General features: G+C 41.2%; 1 protein-coding gene across 2 annotated transcripts in view; it reads left to right on the plus strand.

The window, feature by feature from the left end:
• Positions 1-14039, plus strand: part of LOC117814759 (septin-7-like) — a 62004-nt gene extending 47965 nt beyond the window's left edge. Inside the window, exons 9-13 of one of the 2 annotated variants that reach the window (XM_034686254.1) lie at positions 7372-7423; positions 9267-9392; positions 9631-9766; positions 10083-10228; positions 11045-11295. In XM_034686254.1, the coding sequence (XP_034542145.1) occupies positions 7372-7423; positions 9267-9392; positions 9631-9766; positions 10083-10228; positions 11045-11084 (500 nt within the window). In that variant the 3' untranslated portion in view covers positions 11085-11295. Of the gene's footprint in view, positions 1-7371; positions 7424-9266; positions 9393-9630; positions 9767-10082; positions 10229-11044 lie in introns of both variants that reach the window. The other variant, XM_034686253.1, reaches the window with a different exon arrangement.
• Positions 14040-15455: the final 1416 nt, after the last annotated feature.

Here is a 15455-nt window from a genome sequence, read left to right on the forward strand (position 1 = left end):
ACTGGATCCACTCCGTTGGGTTCCAGCTGTGTCTCTGATCCGGCAGGTTGGAGTCCTCCAGATCAGATATGCAAGACTTCTATTTTTGCTGGATGCCGGAGCACGACGCATCAATCTCAACAGAGCAGATGGAGCCGGACAGGAAGTCAGGCACCAAAACAAAATGAAAACATCCGGTTAATTTTCAGAATAAAACACTCTGTGTTATCACCAGATCGAATTTCACTTAACTACAACAACAAACCGTCATGATGAGCGGAGCCAGACCTGGAGTCAACAGGTCAGAGGTTTTCAGAGGACCAGAAAGACAACATGGATGAGGAGAGGAGGAGGAGAATCCTTAATTCAGTGATTATCACGGGGAAACCTCAGTCACATGACTCAAGCAGTCCGGCAATCCTGTGGGTGTTGACAGATGAGAGAGCACGGAGCCGGACCACAGCGGATCGGAGACATACCGCACACGGATCTGGTGGAAGTCCCATGTCAGCCTAAGGCCTCCATGCTCTAGCAGGAATAAATACAGCCTAATATAGAGCATCTAAACAGGGTACGAGGGTACCTGTCTGCAGATCAGTACCTCACATAATGTGTTCACAAAGTATGATACACAGATGTATTCAAAAGGTAAAGTTAGAACTGGCACATGTGATCACTTGGATCACTGAGTGCGTGATGTTTTCCACATTTTGACAAGTTTGAAGTTCTCTGGCAGTTTCTACATTCCTACCATACACACCTATCTGTCCTCCCCTCCACACAAACAAGCTTACATGCACAGAGTCCTCTGGGTGATGTTCGTCTTGACCCTGACAGGGATTCTGGAAAAGGGGAAAATATTCAAGGCCCCATGTCACACTTGGCACACGAGGTCCCTGGCATTTCTAGTTTTTCACATTGTATAAAAAACAAATGTGCAAATCACATTTTCTGTACTCAGGCGCATTGTTGCTACAGTGCTACCAACAAAGAACCTCTTCACCAGTCATCAGCACAGGATTTTCATTTTATTATTATGTTCTCATAATTTGTGTCGTACGCAAGGACAGATCTCCTGACACCCTTTTAATGCTTTTGTCATCTCGGGCCCAGCATCATGGGGTGCTACCAGAACACGAGGACACGCTCATCAATACCTTCCCCCATGCATTTCTCCTCTTAGGCAGCCTCGGTGGAGTCCTGCCCCACCCACAGATGGTCTTTCTTCAGACTTTTACTTCACTTCAACAACTTACTGAATCTTTTATAGTTATATATTTTTGGGGCTTTTTCGTATGTGGGGCGCTTAGACCGCTAGGCCACGAGCGCCCCCAACTTTCTGAATCTTGCATATTAATGTTAATGCTCCTGTTCCAGGCAGTATTTCTATGGGAATGAGAGATCAGACTCTGCTGGTTTCACCTTTTTTGGATTCTTTAGAGTCTTTAAAGAACCTGCAGCACCCTGGACTTTGCACCACGATTATGCATCATTTAACTAGTAAAAGCAGAGTTGGACATGAAAGCCACTTTCACCATGCACTTCAGATTAGTATCACAACAAGCACCGCAGTCATCAGACACACTAGTTTCCCCACAGACCCGGTGCACTGTTTATCACTCTCCCTGGTGTGTGAGCTTTCCTTTGTTGTTCTGAAAGATGACGACTGTATATATATCTATAAAGTAATATACCGTTGATGCTCTGTGGTTGACCGTTTATCAGTCTTTCACTTTTCATTCTTTCTTTTCTCTCTGTTTTTTCTTTTTTTCTTTGTCTATTCTTTTCCATGACTGACAGAGGGCATTTTTGGTAAACAAAACCATCTTACACTTAATTTCAAGTCCATTTCCCGCCCTACTGCTCCTCCTCCCTCAGAGTGTTCCCCAAACTCTCCAGCCCTCGTTTCCCTCCACTTTTCTTTTGCTGTCCTGTCTCATCATTAGGCTGATGGTCAAACCAATGCTCTGATCAGACTTGGGCTGAATACTTACTAAAACTGTACTGACATACATCATATTATGAAAACTAAGGAGAAAATACATTCATTCAAATGTGAACAAATCTGTTGGAACTGAAAAGAACACACACCAAAGTCGTCCATGTGTCCTCAGTAGATCATTGGCCCCTCAGCTCCTTGATGTCATCTTTCACTTATTTTAGTTCACTGCTAAACTTTTAAAATTAGCTGTTTTTAAGCCGATCTCACCAGCTGCTTTAATTCTCCTTCAGACTACGTGATGTCAATTTGGAAAATCATTGTTCCATTTACATTGAAGCAGACAATACAACAAGGTACACCTCAGGGTCAGACTACTCCTGATTGGCAAGGTGTTCAGATTGTTGTTGCTCCAAATTAGAAAATCATATTGCCGAAGAATCTTTCAAACATTTCTACTATTACCTTTAAAAAACGTTTTTGGTCCCACTTTTTTGTTGATGTTTCCAACTAGAGCGGGGCGATATTAAAAATGATTTATTAGAACAATAATGTTTTTCACATCAGTCGGTATCGATAATTATCATGATAAATATCAATCATTATTTCCTTTGAATTTAAAGCCCCAGAGTAAACGTTGAGGACGGTTTATTAGTTTGTATCTGGATTCAGTTTTCTGATAAACTTCTTGAATCCATCATTTCTGACGGTGCTAACAGGAAGCAGGTCTTTAATGTAAGATGAGATTTTTGTGAACTTTAAGTTTGTAGATTTTATTTTTTTTGAGGTTGAGATAATTTGCATAATCAGATTTATTAACCCACATCCTGTATTTAATGAAGTTTGTTAAGTTAATTGATAACTCAGAGTGGACACAGTGTCAGACTAACGACTCTGCTTTCAGCTGATAGGTTTTAGCGTCGCTGTCGCTCGTTTCAGCTGTGTCTATATTCCACTCCAAACATCTTTAAGCCTGCCTACCTCTCACCCTGCGACATGATTGGCTGCTCAATGTCTACTTCTTCTTCTGTCTAATGTTGGGTGGCAACTAGCATTTAAGACACACTCCCTTTCCAGTGGGCGGGGGGCGCTATTACAAGTTAAAATTTGTATCAAACATTTGTTATATTTATATTGAGAAAAATTATATCACGATCGAATTGTCGTCCAGCCCTAGTTGCAAATCAACATCAAGACACGAGGTCCCAAAACTGATCAATTCTTTATACAATACCAATATTTAAAGCCTCTGCTTTTCTCCGCATCATTGAGGCATGAAGGTCAGTGATCTACGAGGCACAAGAATGATGACTTGATACCTGTTGAGACAATCCATCCAAACATTACTCAGTGTTTGAATAATTCCAGTTTATTACAACCATGGTTTGATTTTGATATTTTGCTCATGTTAAAGCATTCCTTGAAAGACTTGTGATCAAAGGTACAAAAATCAAGCCAAGGTTGTAATAAACTGGATCAATCCTGCAAGGTGCTGAGGTCCAATTGAAAACATGATTTAAGGTTACAAATCTGACTAATCTGGAGTTGAAAGCTCTCACACACTCACTGGTTTTAGTCCCAGGTCTGATTCTGTGAATAGTCATGGAGAAATCTAGAGGCTGTTTGGTGCTGAAGCTACTTTTGCAGATAAAACACGTCACTCTAATACTGTGGATCCCTTCTTTGCTCCAATGGTATCACAAACAGTAACACTCCTGGTTTACGGCCCTGCCTCACCACATGGTTCTGCTGGTCTCACTGTGAGTCAGTCATGTTGGTGCAGGGTGTAAATAGTGTGCAGGGTCGGTCTTATCGCTGGACCAAGGACTGGGATCCACCATCCTAATGCATTGCTTCTAAGTTAAGTATAGATTTATCAGATGTTAGCGGACAGTGTTTTCTAAATGAGCATGTAGCAGCTTAATGAAGTCATCCAGGTAACATGGCTTGGTCTCATGATCTCTCACTCATTAGCATACATGGAGTTAAGAATTTAACATTGAAATACGCTGTTTGCACACACACACACTTATGCATGTTTGCAGTACACAGCTAAATGCTTTTACTTCATTACACCAATGGACTGTAGCTCATCATCATGGCCTAAATACACACTGCCTATAGATGTAACACTCAGGCTCAAAACACCTGATGGACTGACACAATGTTTCATGACAGTCTGTGATTGAGAAATGAAAAGGCTGAACAGACTTGATTAAATATAAACATGAAGTATACATCAGGTATTTTCTGCCATTCATCAACAACAAGATCTGCAAACTATCAGTGACAAGCTCTTTTTTTTACCCCCATGATCCTTGACCCGATCTAGCTCCTCCACTTATTCCCTCATAAAGACTTGTCCTTCTGGCTGGTCATGCATAGATCCCCCAAAACAACCCTTTCCCTCCAACTACCACGCTCCCTTTACAAGCCAATCAGCTTGGACACATGCAGGTTATGGTGTTGATCCGGGCCAAATCTGGGCTGAATCTGGGCCAAACAAAGGCCGATTCTGGGCTCCAACCGGGCCAAGTCTAAGGCATACTAAACCCAGCTGCTCCAGACCCAGATTTAGCCCCGCTGGGCGCAGACAGTAACTGAAAAACCGTACCCCTCCCCTTCGTCAGAGTTCCCTCCTCTAGAAGAGCCAGGAGGTCAATGGCTGGCTTTGGAGGCAGAGGGACGGGGCTGCTTAAGTTTCATCAATGGTAAGGTGTCCTCCTTATTCGTTCCCCTGATGATGACTGACTGCCAGTGGGGTGGAGGCAATAAGGAGCAGCATATTTGATGAGGAAGAGGAGGCTGCAGGTCCATCACAGACATCCTGAGCAGCAGTTTATCTGCAGTCCTTTTCCAGAATCCCCTCTGATCATATAACCATGTGTTGGTGTTGATGAATAATCCTGATGATTTCACTTTACCAATGTCAAACAATGTTTCATGTTGTCTGTCCAAGGACTCTTGTTTGTTCTAACAAAGTGGCCGTGATCAGATAGGAGGCCTACTGTTAACAACAGAGCTAAATGCTACACAGACAGTTAGCATGGGTGGATTAGATACAAGGTCAATGCATAGATGTAAATAGATGGGAAACTGTGCAGGGCAACCACAACCCTGTGAACTTGTCATTTTTGAATTTGTATGATGCTGTGTTGTAAAGGCCTCCCACCGTTGAGGTTCTCTCCTGATGGTGCATTTCGACCAAGAGTTCCAGGTCTTTTAGCCCCCAGAACTACTTTCCCCGTAACTAAAAGGTTCCTGTGCCCCCATTGTTGTCTGCGTTTCGACCACGGGCTGAAGTCCCGGGTAGATTGTGCAAATCAGGCCAGTGACGTATGGAGAAAAAAAAAGTAAATGCACTACACCACCAGACCAGTAGAGGGCAGTAAAACAAAGACGAATGCCATTCATCACAGATGACACCATAGAAGCAGACGGACACGCAGGTATCATTATGAGCAACACAACAGTTAGCCTGTTAGCATGAAGAGACTCAGCTGGCGCTGTTTTAGATGGTGCTATATTTCATCACAGATGGATTCACTGAATCAACACGTGAGAGGAGATAAGCGCGAGTAGCAAAGACGTTTCAACACGGCTTTAAAATCCTTTTGAACTCAAAAAGCCGTGGCAGAGATCGACCGGTGTTTTGGTTAAAACAGCGACCCTGTTAACTGCCGACTTTCAGCCGGATGCATCCCTCCTTAGAAAATAATTTATTACTTAACTGATGAGGATATTTTGAAATCTTAATAAAAAATTTTTTTGCATTCCCAGGAACTCCCTCTGTGTTTCAACAGCTGTGTAAACTCCACAAACACTGACATATTCAGCTGAAGGTCTTCAGTTTACAGGGTCACTTTTAAAACTGTAACACCGGGAGAGACTCATTCACAGTGGGCTGAGAGAAGACTACTGTTACAAGCTGCTAAATCAAGAGAATCACAGCTTCTTCTTTTGAAAAGTACACACACATACAAAAAAGATAGAACAAATAAAAACTAATGAAAGAAAAAGAAATCAAGTGAATCACAGATGTGTGTGATGTTATTGTGGACGGAGGGCAGAATAAAAACACTCAATTAATCTACCAATCAGACAAGTTCAACATTGCAGGCCCTGCCCCCCAAAAGCCCTGGGACCTTTAAAAGTATTACCCCCCTAGTAGGGTCTTTTTAGGGGGTAGATTATCTTCCCCTGAACTAAATTTAGACCCTGGGTCCACCGGTCGAAACGCACGTAGTTCTGGGGGTAAAGTTGCTCTTGTCGAAAAACGCCTTTAGATTCCATCATACGTGGGTTTAACTAGACAACTGTTTACCAACAGTAACAACAACAAAGCTGCGTCCGCCCATTTTAGACTACCTCCTTGTTACCAACCAGCAGACAGACAAAGTTAGCACCTGGAGAATGTATCCATTAAAGGGGGGGGGGTCTCAGCCTCAGGAGCTAAAGGGAGCATAGACAGTGTACAGCGTAATAAGGGGATGTAGCTCATCCGAGGTCACCCAGGTAGAGGAGTTAGGAGAGTTGGCCTTCATATTGAAAGGTGAGGTGACCTCATTTAGACGGGATAATAGAGGATGAGGTTAACAAACACTGAAGAATCAGATAATACTAGTTCACCTTTGTTAGCAAGGTTAACTCAGAGTTCATCACCCAACTGTTATTAGTGATGGAGGACAAAAACAATGTGCATCTCAATAAATCAAGTTTGCTTTTTTTTTCGATTTTTGATTGTGCAGTCTTTTGCTTCAACTCCCCGAGTCCTTAAAGGCCTTCATGACTTTTCTAAACATCCTCTTTTTTTGTGATTGGAAACCGAACCTGATGTAAAACAGAATAAAAGCCATCTTCTGGTGTTAGAACCGTCCTATGTGATCATGGCCTGTTGTTCTTCTGTCCTTTGTTTCCTGTCGATGTGCTACTACCACTGATACTGTACGATGTCACTTTGAACGCTCCTCCTTCTTTCTCTTCATGTACCCTCCCCTGTTCCCTGATGAATGTTAGACAGACTGAGAGAAGTGTTTCTGATATGAGGTCTGCTGAATTCATTTCACTTGCTTTTGTTTTGAACCTGTTTTTTTCTGTTATCACTAAATTGTTTTGTCATGTAAATAACAGTCAATACAGTGTTGTTGAGCTCACTCACACAGATGATAATGAGATGTTTAACTGATCAGACCTATGAGTGAAATCACCCACTGCCTAAATGAACCAGCTGAGTTCCACTCATTACAACTGATCTAATGCAGCTTCTTAGCATCCATCCTTAAGGCTGCGAATATTACGCTTCATGCTTGTGATGTAATTCTATCTTAGCGTCTCTTTAGACCACACGTGATTACTGTGATTATAACTGTAAGAAGTGTTGATGTGTTTTAATTTGGATATGTGTGTCTCTCTCTCTCTCCCTCTCTGTCTCTCTTTCTCCCTGTGTGTTTCAGTGGAGAACGGAGAACACTGTGACTTCACTGTGCTGCGAAACATGCTGATCAGGTGAGACGCAGCGACCTGTCCCAAACATCCTGTCATGGATGCAGCTTGATTTTCACCTCTTTGTTAAAATGAAGCAATGTTGGTCATTCTTGTTGAACCTGACCTCAGGAGGCTAACACAGCTACCCATGAGATGTGTTTTATAAGATGGTTACATTGCAACTAGGGATGTCAATTTTAAGTATGTTTAAATGTTAACGATCAATTATCGATTCATCATTATAAGAAACATAGATTTTTCTTAAGTCAAAAACGAAGCCAAATACGTTGTTTTTCCACTAAATTTCCTGACACTGATTATCCACAATCAGGCTCATAAAAATATTCTCCACGGACACAGTCTTATAAAGTGAAGGCTCATAATACTAACAGAAAAGTACTTCAGACTCACAGTGTCCAGTTTTCTGTCTACTGGTTCTTATTGAGAAAAATAAACATGTACATGGTCAGGTGTCAGCCGAGAGCGCAACCGGGTCATAATCAGCAGCGGCAGAAGAGCCCTGATGGCTCTGATGTTACTGGTCTGCAAACACAGCGTTCTATTATTACGCTCTTTTTCATCAATATATATTGGTCTAAGAGGTCCCCAAAACATGTCTTTAAAGTTTGGCTGAATATACATGGCTGCTCACAGACCCGCGTTACTTCAACCCTCTGAATCTGATCCAGAATCTGATCCTGACGGAGAGGCGCCTGCAGCAGGACCTTTCTGAACGATTGGTCACAGATTTAGTGTTTCTTGTTGTTTTATTTATCAGTATGTAGACGTGTGTCTTGGTACACAGCGACGAACATGTAGCTATGTGGCTATGCTAACTAGCGCTAGCACTTTTCCATGATAAATAAAAATCATCTACTAGATCTTCAAATCTGCAGACGTGGGGAGTAAAACCGACCTTTGTGTTTATTAAGACAGCCTACAACTAGCATGCCTCCCTCCTAAGCTCCTTGTTAGCACACACGTGTGCAGGTAATGAAAAACAGAGGAGGAGTTGAGTTGTATTTTATACAGTCTATGGGCTGAACAAGCTCCGATCTCTGACTTCCGTTATAGACCGGATATTGTTGTTGCGTAACAAAAACACAGAAATCTGAAACGGCTCGTTTCAGCACACATTTACAGAAAGGTGGAGAAATTGATTTTTTTTTTTCATTTTCGGGGGGTTTGTAGACATGCCAGGGAAACATATTTCAGGTAGAGAACCATTAAAAAGTCGATTTTGCATGATATGTCACCTTTAAAAAGCGCTCGTGGAGACCTGTCACTCAGCCGCAGCCGCCAGCTGAACATCTCCGCTGTGTGCAACACCTTTAACAGCTGATTCACATCAAAACATGTATCATGTATCATAACTATATATTAGGGGTGCAACGATACACAAAATTCATGGTTCGGTTCGTTTAGATACGTTTTTGTCACGGTTCAATACTTTTCGATTCAAAATAGATGAAGAGAGAGAGAGATGATAGTGGAGAGACGGATAGTAGTAGTTGTAGCAGCTGGAGTCTGGCACGTCCACAGCAGCAGGCCGTCTATGGCAGAGACCCAGTGTTTCCCTAAAGTTGTGAAAGGTCTCAAAGCAAGCTGCTCTGTTTGTTCCACTCTCTGAAAGCATGCCAAGCATTCAATCCCATACGAACAGAGCAGAGAAGAGAATGATTCTTAACTATGAATCAACGCTTTCAGCACAGACTAAGAAACAACTCTTATTAAAGCACATATTTAAAGCTGAAGTGGTTGATTCTTTCCTCTTGATTTTGTTCGTACTCTCGATTATTCAGTCCAATCTAAATTCCTCTTGACTTACCCTAACAGACTCCTTTTCTCTCCCCACCTCCTGTAGGACACACATGCAGGATCTAAAAGACGTCACCAACAACATGCACTACGAAAACTATCGTAGCAAGAAACTTGCTGCCGTCACCTGTAATGGAGTGGACTTGACCAAGACCAAGGGACAGCTCACCAAGTACGGCATGACAAAGGGCTGCATGATCCCAAAGAGAGAGCACACAGCTGTAGATGTGGCATATCTTTCAGTTTGTCACTACAGCTTTTATTTTGTTCTGTTGGTTTTTAATATAAAACTTCTTCATGTAAGATAAATGACAGTTCAGGTTATTTTCACAGCCTTTAATATTCTGTTGAATTTTAAAAGACAACATAACACAATAGAGTTAACAAATATCCTCTGCTGCGATCAACAGGAGTCCCCTGGCCCAGATGGAGGAGGAGCGCAGGGAGCATGTGATGAAGATGAAGAAAATGGAAGCAGAAATGGAGCAGGTCTTTGAAATGAAGGTGAAGGAGAAGAAGCAGAAACTGAAGGACTCAGAGGCTGAGGTGAGTTTATGGATCTGTGTGTGTGAGAAAGAGAAGATTTTGTGCAGTTAAATGATGAGGGCTGAAGATAAATAGAAGTGTTAAAAAAAAAAGAGCACAAATAACTTTGGGGTAAATGTGACAGTTCTAGAGGACGGATGTGAGCTTCTCCTTCTTAAGTAGGACAAAGATTGTCTGTTCATTGAGAGCTCAGACATGTGGGAATTATATAAGAGGCAAAACTCAGGACAAGAGAAACCAAATGTACAGTTCACACTCATGAGTTTTCTGTGTTTGATCCTCTGAGCGTGAACGTGTTTGTTGTTTTGACCCTCAGCTGGAACGACGCCATGAACAGATGAAGAGGAACTTGGAGGCGCAGTACAAAGAGCTGGAGGAGAAGAGACGGGTTTATGAGGACGAGAAGGTCAACTGGGAGGCTCAGCAGAGAATCCTGGAGCAGCAGAAACTGGATGCCTCCAAGTCAGTAACACTATTAGAAGATATGAGTGTTTAAATGAAGAATGATCTGGAGTCTGCTCAGGGAGACATGTTCTTTAGATGCAGAATGAAATGAGTCCACTCCAGAGTAGGGATGTAAGGATACACTTAACCCACGATTCAATTGGAATCCTGATTTTTGGTTCACGATACGATTCACTCACGATTATATGGAATTTACTTATTTTCAAAGCACATAAAATCTGAGTGCTCCCTATAATATACGGAAAAAAGAAGAAGAACATTAGTGGGAAACAGTACGTGAAGGAGACTGGTCCGTTGCATACTGAGACATGTTCCTGAATATTTATAAGTAGTTTTGGTATACTGCAGATTTTGCTCTTGTTCACATATTACATACTGAATTTAGGTCAAATCAGTATGTACTGCTAGTATAGTAGGAGGTTTCAAAAACAGCCTCAGAGAGACAGAATACAACAGAAATAGAGAAAAGTAATATGAAATATTTCAAAATAAAATCAATAAAATAAGATCAGAGAAATACCAGAAAAATAATGTAAAATGTAATAACATAAAATAAGATAGAACAGTAATAAGGGTAATAATTCCATCGAGGGCTAAAAAGAAGTGACTCCGAGTTAAAAGTTTAAAAACACCCTTTGAAGATACCTTCATAAAAAAACAACTAATGTGTACCAAAAGAGGAAGCCATTTTGGAAGAATACTCCAAAGTGTCATGATGAAGATATGGATTACTTATCAGTTAGCCTGATAAGTTTGTTTCACCTTTGTTGTATGAATATTGTGAAGCACTAACTTTTCTTCTCTCCCTCACAGGACGATGGAGAAGAACAAGAAGAAAGGAAAAATCTTTTGAAGAGAATCCCGAGCCGCTCCTTCAGTTTTATATAAGCTCGTTTTCTCTTCCTCTGGAGTTCACATCTACTGTGACCCATGTAACATACACACATCAACAGATTTAACTCAACACATCCCACAGAGTTCTTCTGAGATAACATTCACCCATGTGACATGAACATCATACACACACACACACATTAAAATGCCAATGTGCTCGTCTGTCTGCATCTGTTGAAATCTCTTTCTTTCCATGGAGAATGCATGTTTTTGTGAAATTCTATTTTCCTATATTTCCTGACAAAGAGGAGAAGCTCGAGTTCCTCTGAGCGACAGTATGGCAGGGACCATGCAAAGCCATTTGTACACATGTAGTAGTTATTGTATGTTCTCTACATATTCCATAGATATGCAGGTAGACGTTCTATCCCTCTCCTCAGTGCTCTTTTCTTTTACTGTTCTCAGAAAAGTAACACAAGTGTCCACACATAAAACACTCTCATGAAGACCTGAGTGAGAGTAGAAGAAGAAGAAGGGGGAGCGTATGTGAGTGAAGATATCAGATCAGGCGACAGCTGTGGCTGCAGAATCCAAAAGGACATGAGGCCCGCTCACACTATAGAAATGGCACGGGGAAATTTGTCTTCTTATGCAAGCTTGTTGGTCATCTGAGAGCTAACTGCTAACATGTGAGCTAGCTGGAAACATGCTAGTCCTAATGAGTCACAGTGACCTCTTCAGCTGTGGTTCATGTTTGGCTTGAGTTATTATGTTTGGAGTAAGAAAGGCTGAAAAAAGCTCAGACAAGGAGCTCCCCAGATGCTAGTCTGCCAACTAGTTAGCCCGGTCATTGGTACAAATAAGGCTTTGATGAAATCATTGAGTTCTCCTTGTCTCACTTTCTTCTTCACTTCAAAATGTTATTTAGTAACAAAAAATAACAAGTTTCTGGTTTGCAAACATTTTGAATACGATAATTAGATCAGCTGTGAATCTTTTTTGCAAATTCTAAATATATATTTGTACTGTCGGCTCCTGTTTCGTAACCGTCAACTACGACCTTTTATTACTACGACAGAAGAGATCACACCACATAGCAAAGAAGCTAACATAGCCTCCTCTGTTTTAGACTCTTTAATGCGCAGTATCCTTTAAAGCTTGGGGTTGGTAGTCAGATTTAGATCCACTTTTTGTTATACTGGTTAAAATGATCTTTATGTCTCGATGGCAATCAATACATAATGTGTTCTTAAAAAAGAGGTAAAAAAAGCTGCTATCTACAGCCGGAGTAAACCTGGGAAAACACCAACCAATCCCTGCCATCAGGAGCCAAATTATGACACCAATCAGATCCCGTCCTGCCGTTCTGCCCGTCTCCTGCAAAGCGTATATTTCATGTTTGTTTGTGTTTTTAACTTTCACTGTGAGAATGTTTTGGTGTTTTCTTACCGCTGAGTGAGACATGAGTTGACGTAGTGCAAAACACAAACCATGTGCTGAGGACCGATTTTGAATCAGTCACCATCATATGGTCGTGAATCAGCAGCGCTCGTGCATGTGAGCGGGGGCGTCGTTTTGGAGGAGCTCCAAGGGGAGGGGGGGAGGGGTTAGACAGAGTCCTGAGAAAATGCTACATTCAAATTCATGCTAGTTTTCTGTGACTACCAACCCTAGCTTTAAGACAGCTCAACAGAGTCAATTTGTGCTCGAAGTCTCACCATAGCAGGAAAGAATCTGCCATTGAAGTGATAGTGTGAGTGGGCTTTAAGACGGGGTTGTGCCTCACTGCAGAGGCAGGTGTGGGGTGTGAGTGTATAAGCAGGTGGTGTTTCATGAAGGCTGTGTCTGAGGTTAAAGAGACTGTGAGGTCTGAACCAGACGGTAGAGGAATGCAGATAGAAATGTTGTTTAACAGCTGCCATAATTTCATCATTGCAGTGTCTCCTATTGAATTAGAAAACAATATGCAACAGCTGACAGTGATTTATAAAGGTGTTTTATATTGTGAAGTAAGTGATGGATGTTGTCATAGAACCCTGATCCCTGCAGTCCAGCTTTGTGTGAGATTGTCCCTTCTGTGTGTAAATCCGCCAAAGGGAGAATTCATCAGATAGCTGAACTACTCCTTTAACCCTCTCTGAAGTTTGCCAATTCAGCCATAGCTTTGGCTCTGACTGTACTGTGCAGTGTTACACACAATGCTTCCACACATGGTGACACAATAATCCCTCTGCTGCTCTCCAAATATTGAAGTCCAGAGTCAGGAGCACTGAGCTGCAACACTTTTGAACCTTTGATATACATTTCCCAGAGTGGTCACATTTTATTTTCATATGATAATGATATTAACATTACTTTATGTATGTTTAAAATGACTCCTCTGATCCCGAGTAAGGACTCTTAGATGAACCTGTTATTTTGGTGTAGTTTTTCAGGCTGCCTGCATTTAAAGCAAACCCTAATGAGACACACCTCTCCCTGTCAGCACATAGAACATGACCTATATGGAAATGCATATATAGTGTACATACTGGAGGCTGCTTGGTGGCCTTTTTCTTTTTTTTTTTTTCTTTCAAGATTATTAGATGCCAGGTAAAAAAAAAGAGAACCTGTTAAACATGTCTTAAGAATCCATGGATACATTTCCTTCATATACACACGAATATATACTGTGTGCATCTATGCCAATGAGTACAACTTCTCAGGACCGCTCTGTTGTGACATTTTCTCTTTAGGTCCAGAGGAAAGCATTACAAGAAAAAAAAAAGATGTGATTGATTTTATTCTTTGAATTATTCTAAACCACTCGCCCTTCTAATAACACCAACTTAAGATAGACAGAAGTGAAGGTGGCTTTTTGTAATAGTTTCTTTTTTATATGTACACTGTTTTCTGCTTCTTTTCTTTGTTTTATTATATGTTCTATCTCTAACTGTACATGGTTAATATTAAAGTTGACAAGGTTATGCTTTAATCCCCACTGTGTGCCTGTAGTCTTTGTGAGTGTTGACACAGACTGTTGAAAAGGAGAGGACATGGACCTGTGATGTCACTCAATAGTTTTTGGACTGCCATTTCAAGCATCAAGCTCTGCATCATGGCCGACTCTCTCAGGTGTTTGGAGCTCGAAGGAACCTCAGTTGGACACTTGGGTGGAGGTGAGGGGTTAATAAAGTTCAACACGTAAACTAAACTGACCATACCCAAAGAGGTTTCTAAACCGGTCAACGGGAATGTCAGCAACAGTGTTTGCAAAGAATACGATTCTGGTGTTGTTAAAACCACCTCACATGTCAAAGAGCATCATCAGGTAAACAATGTGGGAACTTAAAGGTGCAGTGTGTAGTTTAGGGGCATTAAGCAGCTTGGTAGAATATATGAAATATGATATTCATAGTATGTTTGAATTAGCAGATAATCACCTGTGTATAAAAATAATTGTGTTTTTGTTCAGTCAGAAGTCGGAGCAGGTCTCCTTCCAAGGCGGCTGCCATCTTGCACCGCCATGTTTCTACAGCAGCACAGAACAGACCAACTAGTAACATACACGTTTCTGTATTTAGTGAGCGTCTGCACGAAATGAATCGATTTAACATTATTGTCTGAACTAGTCATGTTTTATCTTTTATTTACTTATTTCTGAACTATGTCCCTTATGCATTTTATTTATATACATTTTATTAATATGGGTGTGCATTAGTCTCTACTTCTAAATCCAAATCCATCCTCTCCAATGACAGCAAGTGTGGTGGTGTAGGACAGGTGCACACAGAGGGACAGAGAGAAGGGGGGGGTCCGGATTTAAATGCAAGCGTGCCAGGAAAAGGTGAAGAAATGAGCGCAAACCGAAAAAGAAGAGATACAGACGACTGCAAAGCTGAGTGCAAGAACATCCCATCCGTCTGTGCTGCAAGAGTAACTGGGTTTTTTGTAACGAAAAAATTGGATATAAATAAATCTTTTATGAAAACACTGAATTAAAAATTGCTTGCCAAAACACAAACCATTCACAATTTCTAAATTAGGCTTAAATAGAAGGAACAAGTGATACTAAATGAAGAGCCGTTTGAGAGCCGTAAGAGCCGAGCCAAAAGAGACTAATCTTTGAAAAGAGCTGTGCTTCCCTTACATGGCAGTTACTTTGTGACTTGGCACCAGTGGTGGACAAAGTCCACATCTTCATTACTGAAGTCAAAGTTTAGATCCTCCTGGTCAAACATTACTCTAATACAAGTGAAAGTTGTTCAGTCAGATTCTGACTTGAGTTAAAGTCCTGGAGTACTTGATTTTAAAAATACTGAAGTATTCAAAGTACTTTTTAAAATATCACTAAACATTTTTTCACAAAGCATGAGGTCAGTCAAGAATGCATGGGTGAACATTCTGCTCC

Source organism: Notolabrus celidotus, chromosome 6, assembly GCF_009762535.1.
Source record: "Notolabrus celidotus isolate fNotCel1 chromosome 6, fNotCel1.pri, whole genome shotgun sequence".
Classification (NCBI taxonomy): Eukaryota; Metazoa; Chordata; class Actinopteri; order Labriformes; family Labridae; genus Notolabrus; species Notolabrus celidotus.